This window comes from Engraulis encrasicolus, chromosome 13 (assembly GCF_034702125.1).
Source record: "Engraulis encrasicolus isolate BLACKSEA-1 chromosome 13, IST_EnEncr_1.0, whole genome shotgun sequence".
Lineage (NCBI taxonomy): Eukaryota > Metazoa > Chordata > Actinopteri > Clupeiformes > Engraulidae > Engraulis > Engraulis encrasicolus.
In genome coordinates this window covers 55625170-55632669 of record NC_085869.1, presented here as the reverse complement: position 1 = coordinate 55632669, position 7500 = coordinate 55625170, and the positions used below count along the sequence as shown (strand labels likewise).

The 7500-nt window shown below is 41.3% G+C and overlaps 1 protein-coding gene across 1 annotated transcript in view; it reads left to right on the top strand.

Moving 5' to 3' along the window:
• Positions 1 to 7158, top strand: part of LOC134461418 (ATP-dependent 6-phosphofructokinase, liver type-like) — a 28062-nt gene extending 20904 nt beyond the window's left edge. The window contains exons 10-17 of the mRNA XM_063214344.1: positions 246 to 371; positions 1010 to 1074; positions 2491 to 2554; positions 3279 to 3425; positions 4642 to 4712; positions 4981 to 5068; positions 5688 to 5840; positions 6918 to 7158. Of these exons, the coding sequence (XP_063070414.1) occupies positions 246 to 371; positions 1010 to 1074; positions 2491 to 2554; positions 3279 to 3425; positions 4642 to 4712; positions 4981 to 5068; positions 5688 to 5840; positions 6918 to 7130 (927 nt within the window). The 3' untranslated portion in view covers positions 7131 to 7158. The remainder of the gene's footprint in view (positions 1 to 245; positions 372 to 1009; positions 1075 to 2490; positions 2555 to 3278; positions 3426 to 4641; positions 4713 to 4980; positions 5069 to 5687; positions 5841 to 6917) is intronic.
• Positions 7159 to 7500: the final 342 nt, after the last annotated feature.

Below are 7500 nucleotides of genomic sequence, written 5' to 3'. Positions count from 1 at the left end.
GACCACCATTAGGCTGAAAGAAGGCATCACAGGGCTTCATAATGTTCTAAGGACTGTCTGTGTGTCCCACTGCCCTCCCCAGAGTAGAAAGCTGGGGTGCAGGTGTTGGTGACTCCATTATGATTAGGAGGCTTCTGCACAGAGTTCAGAACACGCAACACACTTAAAAAAAACTATTTTACATTCAATTTAGTTTTAAACCCTAATTCTCCTACAGTTACCCATGTTTCCCCTCTGCCCTCCAGAGCAGTAAGCTGGGTGTGGAGGCGGTGGTGGCCCTGATGGAGGCCACTCCAGACACCCCCGCCTGCGTCATCGGCCTCTCGGGCAACCAGGCCACCAGGCTCCCCCTCATGGAGTGCGTGGAAATGGTGAGTGCTCCTGGATATAGAGCTTGAAAGTGACGTCACTTCCCCCGATTTCATGGGACCTCAACGGCGTTTTTAGCTGAAAATCGTAACATGTAATCCAATGACGGTATTAAAATGATATTTCGATCCCCTTCGAGAATTATTTTTGTTTAATTTTTCGTACGAACCCCCAAACCTTTTAGAAAGCTGTGTTTCTTCACATTTTTCATGCAGACGGCCTCGGAACAAAACATTGATACTTCTGCATGAGTAATCTTTATCTAGTCTCTTAAACAGCATATTTGTAGCCCAGCGCATATAATGACTGAGATCAGAAGATATTTACTCGCTACCATGTTGTTAGATGGTCAGCTTAGGTCCCGTGAAATGCAGAACCAAGGGGCGGGACTTTCAAGCTCTATGCTGCTCTATATAATATCATGGGGAAAAAATATGAAGACCTCTGTTGATCAAAACTGTATTTGTCATGAGCTTCATCACTGTCAATAAACAGTTGCAATTGTCAGTAAAATGTTGTTTTTATTATTAATCTTTCAGCCATATATATGGCATAGATATTGTGTGTAGTATGCACACATGTACTGGGTGCATGGCATTGTAATAAATTGTGTTGTACTGTATGTGTTGTGTGTTTCCAGACAAAGGAGGTCCAGAAGGCGATGAATGAGAAGCGTTTTAATGAGACCATCCAGCTGAGGGGCAAGTAAGAGCACCCTCCCTCACCTTCCTTTAGTTTCATTTTTTGTTGCACATTGAACTGCATTTGTGTATGAAATGTGCTATACAAATAAACTTGCCTTGCCTTGCATTGCCTCCAACCAGGCACCTAGCTCCAGACATATCCACCTTATTCCAAGCTCCCATTATACCATGCTCGAAAAAGGGTTGACACTTATGCTTAGTTATGCCTGGTTACAACTCTGTGATACCTGACACAGCATTTTTTCAAACAATTAAGCATCACAATAAGCAGAAGCAAAGGCCACCATACTTCAAAAAGGACAGCACCAGTATTCCACTGCAGTCAAAGGATTGGGAGGACAATAGGAAAAAATTGCCTCGGATTATACACAGGCTGGCCAAAAATAAAAAGGCGCACATTTTGTGCTGCATTGTTTCAATAACCGTATGCAGTGTCTGGATTTATTTCCTTCCAGTATTGCATTAAGTTTGACCAAAATCTTGTATTGATGATGATAGAGTCTGAACACTGTGTAAAGCCTTCTCTGGCACATCTCAAAGATTCTCACTGAGGTTGAAGCCTGACTCTGCACTCTGTAGTAACAAGGATGTCTCGTGCTCCCTGAAACCATGCTTTCAAAAATTGAGTCTGATGACTTTTGCCGTTGTCATCTTGGAATATATCTGTGCCATCAGTAAAGAAAAACTCTTCCATCTTCTATACATGGTTTTGGTGACAACTTAACCCTATTCAGACTGGGCTTTTTTGGCATTCCTGGGCCTGGGGGGGGGCTCTTTTGACCCCCCCCCCCTCATAACTCATGAACAGAATACAGAATGACTACGAAACTTGGGGGAGATGATCTATGTATGGACAGCTATGAATGACATAATTTTTGTGTAATTATCTGGTATTATGACGTCATTATGACATCATCATCTTATTATGCCCAAAATCTCGCCATAATGTATTTTCCATCAAATGTAGGTAATGCACTTGAATTTTAATGATTTTATGCTTCAAACCACTTAAATGCTCACAAAGTAGTCTGATGCTATTGGAAATAACAAAAAAATATGAAAATATATGGCGTCATAGATACGGTAAAGTGATTTTTGGTCAGACATACCTGTCAGAAATGATAAAACTAATCTTTCGGAACTTAACTGTAGCCAACTTAATGTTAGGAAAAGTCACAAAGTTTCGTAGTCATAGCTTAAGTCGTTAAGGAATTATACGACATCAAAGTTGGTGCGGGCACTTTTAGCCCCCCCCCCAGTCTGGATAGGGTTAATGCATCAATGGATGGGAATAAATCAATACATAAATCATAAATCTAATGCAAACATAAATAAATACGTCATTTGCTGAAATACACTCCACACAACATACTACAGTTGGTTTACCCAGCTACACCCTGACTTGCTGTCCTTGCAGGAGTTTCGAGAACAACTGGAACATTTACAAACTCCTGGCCACCCAGAATCTAGCTAAGGATAAGGTAATCCATACCACATACATTTCAATGACATATGCAGTATATTGATGTAAACTGTGTTAATTATCTGAGCTACAGTAAAAATATATTATGTGTTCAACTACTATAGAGCAACCAGAGGTGTCAAAAGTAAATGGAAAAGTGAATTCATGGTGTAGGTACAACACTAGCATATGATTTAACGTAGCTGTTACACCAGTTACTCCACTCTACCCAATGAAATAGATAGACATTTACTGAAAAACACTAAAAACCTAAAGAGGACCTACCACAAACTTGATCCAACCAGTCACCCGATCGCAAGCCAAGTACACAGGTCTACTGGTTATTCAGATAAGTTACCTGTGTTTGAAGGAAACTTATTTTTTACTTTTACCTTTGACACCTCTGAGAGCTACTACTAAGTCACAATACTAATACATTTGTATAGAGTAAACAACCTGAACCATCCCGTTTTACCTCTGCTGTGTTGTTATCCCTGTATTTTCTATACCATAGCAACTGCTCAGTGGGAATCTGGATATTAAAAAAAAAAAGTGATTTGTACAATATACTGTAGTCAGTGTAATCAGTCTGAACCATACTGTTTTTACTGGACTGTGATGTTGTACCTGTATTTGCAGTACTAGAGTAACTACTCACTGGCGATTCTGATACACTTACACCTGACTAACCAGTGTGAACCATTCTGTTTGCTGTGTTGTGATTCCTGTATTCGCTCCACCAGAGTAACTACTCCATGGCGATCCTGAATGTGGGAGCCCCGGCAGCTGGCATGAACGCTGCAGTGCGCTCGGCCGTCAGGGTGGCGTTGGCCCAGGGACACCGCGTCTACATCGTCAACGACGGCTTCCACGGCCTGGCCAACGGACAGGTACGCTATTAATATACTTGATGCCAATGGCGCTTAAGCGAATCGTTTTGGATCCTAATGTTAAGTGCCAATGATGCTGAGGCGTGTCAATTCAGCTTTTAATGGTTGTGTGTTGACATGGTCATAGAATGAAAATTTCTCCCAAAATTCTGAATGAATACTAATATACTAACTGTATGTTATGTATATCTTGGGTTGTATGATTGGAAAAGGGCTGGCATCCAATGAGTTAATAATACATCACTAATGTATATTATGCACGGAGTTACAAAGGCAATGTGCTTACAGCACATGACCCCTGTTATAAATTTTCTATTATCAGAATGGCAATGATCCAGTTGTATTTTACTACTCAAGGCTTGTGTAATGGCGTTGTAATGTAGCATTAGTGCTATGGTATTGCAAACATCATGTCCACATCGTCAAAGATGGCTGGCCAACGGACAAGTAGGCACACACCACCATCTAATACAATGACAATATACTCTCCCATAGTACTTAAATGCCTAAAAACTAATGTTCTTGTGGGTCTTTTATTACTTACTACAAAGATACATTTACAGTATTTTCCATTAGTGCCATGTACAATATGATCAAAACTGAAGAGTTGTCACTCACTTCAAACTAAGAAGAAAAAATAAGTTCTGCACACAGCTGGATATCTGATGATTAAAAAACACTGCACACAATGTTGAACAAAAGAGACAGTGTTACCGATTAAGGAACAAGGAAAAGTGAAGAGCAATCGGTAGTGGAGAAATAGCAAACAGTGCAACAGGAACAGCACTACAGAATCTTGCGATATCTTTCATCAACATTGTACAAGTCTATTTACTGTGTTCGTTACTTTAGGCAGTAGCGTCTTCAGAAGCACCCGTTAAACTTTTAATACACGGCCCCTGTTTTAAATTTGCTGTTACCAGAATGGCAGTAACCAAGTCGTGTATTACTAAATACACTGTGTAATGCCATAGTAGTGTAGTAGTAGTGAACTGGTAGCGAAGTCTTATCAATGACGAATTTAGTACACTGTGCACGTTACAGCGTAAATGTGCATGTTATGATGCTGCCACCTCTATGTCAGAATGTAATTATTTGTGCATATACTGACTGTGTGTGTGTGTGTGTGTGTGTGTGTGTGTGTGTGTGTGTGTGTGTGTGTGTGTGTGTGTGTGTGTGTGTGTGTGTGTGTGTGTGTGTGTGTGTGTGTGTACAGGTGTCTGAGGTGGAGTGGCATGGTGTGGCTGGCTGGACGGGCCAGGGAGGCTCCATACTGGGAACCAAGCGGTGAGAGGCTATACTTACCATGGCATTATCCAAATTATATTTATTACTATGTTCATTACTACGTTCTCTCACACATGATTGTCCAAAGAAGAGATTGCTCTTAGCCTTTGGTTCAAAAAGGGACTGTGATGCTCTGTTCTCTTGATTTATTTCATTTCTTTCTTTCTTTCTTTCTTTCTTTCTTTCTTTCTTTCTTTCTTTCTTTCTTTCTTTCTTTCTTTCTTTCTTTCTTCCTTTCTTTCTTTCTTCCTTTCTCTCTGCCCTCTAGAACTCTGCCTAGCACCTGCATGGAGGGACTGGTAGAGAACCTCAACAAGTACAACATCCAGTCTCTGCTGGTCGTGGGGGGTTTTGAGGTAAGTTCAGAGAACTTTTGCCTGATGAAGACCTGAAGGTCGAAACGTTGCTCGATTAAATAATAAATAGACAAGCAGTGTCGCAGACTTCTCTTTTCACTTGGGTTTTGAGGTAAGGAATACTGACGCTGATTAGATCAAAACTATGGCCTTTGTTACACACATGGGTATATTTTTTATTATCCGTTTACATATTTTGGTTACACAGCATAAGGATTAACCAAAAAAAAATCACCATTGTGACGGGTGCGTTTTAAAAAACGTGTGTAATTTTTTTTTAAAAAATATCCCTTTTAGGGAGCTAGAATTCCATTTATGTTTTACAAAAATATCCATATATTTGTGTCATAAATGCACCACTGTATATGGTGTACTGTATGTATTAATGTCAGCACCAAGGCTGTGTACTACTCCCACTACTACTAGTGTGCCCGCATATGAGGCTTATCCTTGTATCCTAACCTTTTCCATCATTCTATCATCTCTCCTTAGGTGTATGACTGTATCCTGGAGCTGTACCCCCTTCAGTTCTTTCCTGTTACTCTGGTGCATGTCTATTAACATTTATCAAATATCCCTTGATTCTAACCATTTGTATCTTTGACTCATGTCTCCGTAGGCGTATGAGGGCATCCTGGAGCTGTATGAGGCGCGTGGTCACTATGACGAGCTGTGCATCCCCATGTGCATCATCCCCGCCACCATCAGCAACAACGTGCCCGGCACAGACTTCAGCCTGGGAGCCGATACTGCCGTCAACGCTGCCATGTCTGTAAGTCCCCCATTCACATTATACAGTACTAGCTTCAGCATCAACACTAGTGTACTAGAGTAGAAGTAGTAGTAGTAGTAGTAGTAGTAGTAATTGCATTAGTATGCCAAAGACTTCAGCCTGGGGAGCCTGGGGAGCCTGCGCTGTCAACTCAGCCCTGTCAGTGAGTATAATACTAAATGTAGTAGTAGTAATAGTAGTAGTAGTAGTAGTAGTAGTAGTATACTGTAAGTTCAGTGCTACAATAATACATCTCGTACTCTACAATGTTAATTCAATTCAATGTGAATTTGCAGGACTGCAGTAGCACTAAACCACCACTAAGCTCACACTTCATAAAGAAGTAATGTGCTCTGTAATGACATGGCATTTACTCTGAACATCCATGTTTGTTGGTCAAATTGCTTCAACACTAATTTCACATCATGCATAAACTTTGAAGGACATGCCCATGTCAATCAGTGTCATGTGCGACATCAGTGGCTCAAGGTAGGCCAATGTAGGGTTTAACGCCTTGCCCAGTTCAGCTATGGGTGTTGGGATGAGTGAGTGCTGTTATTTTTCTCTCCCACACACACAATTTTTCCCCTACTGGCACTGAATATGAACCTATGACAATCTGATCCCTGATACCAACTCCATATAACCACTAGATGAGAAATACCCTATGTAAATAAATATAAATATAATATATATAAATATACTGTATATATATATATGTCTTTCAATAATGTGCACTAGTGGTGTAGGGCATAGCTGTCACGATTTCTTGTGTCTGTCACATGGTAAGCTAATAAAAATAATACATATGTTTTGTAAAGCACTTTTCTTGGTACTCAGAGACGTTTTAGACACTTAGGAGTACGTAGTGTGTTTGCTCTACTCTATGTTAAGTTTTCCCATCTTGAGCCTTTATGGAAATGTATTCTTCTCCCACTTCAAACTCTGCATGATGGACCAGGGAGTGTACATATGTGATCAGCATTTCCACATCTCTCTCTCTCTCTCTCTCTCTCTCTCTCTCTCTCTCTCTCTCTCTCTCTCTCTCTCTCTCTCTCTCTCTCTCTCTCTCTTCAGAGCTGTGATAAGATCAAGCAGTCCGCCTCTGGCACCAAGAGGCGTGTGTTTGTAGTGGAGACCATGGGGGGCTACTGCGGTTACCTAGCAACCACCACCGGCATCGCCGTGGGCGCTGACGCCGCCTACATCTTTGAGGATCCTTTCAACATCCACGACCTGAAGGTGGGCCAACACAAACACCTGCCCCACACACCACACTTCAGGAATTGAGGTCATAATCAATGCTGAGATGGTTGCCAGTTCAGGAACTTTGTGGGGCAAGATAAGACTTGAGCAGGATAAGATGGCTGTATGTTTGATCATAAACACTAGTGTGTGTGTGTGTGTGTGTGTGTGTGTGTGTGTGTGTGTGTGTGTGTGTGTGTGTGTGTGTGTGTGTGTGTGTGTGTGTGTGTGTGTGTGTGTGTTTGATGGCAACAGTCTTTGATGGCAGGAAATGATGCCATAATCAGTGTTGTGTGATCGTTGCCAGGGATGATTAGGCTGGATGCATTTCTGATATGACCGCTGCGTGTTTGATCATATGCACAAGGGTTTGGAGCTCTTTGATGGCAGGGAATGATGTCATAATAACTGTTGT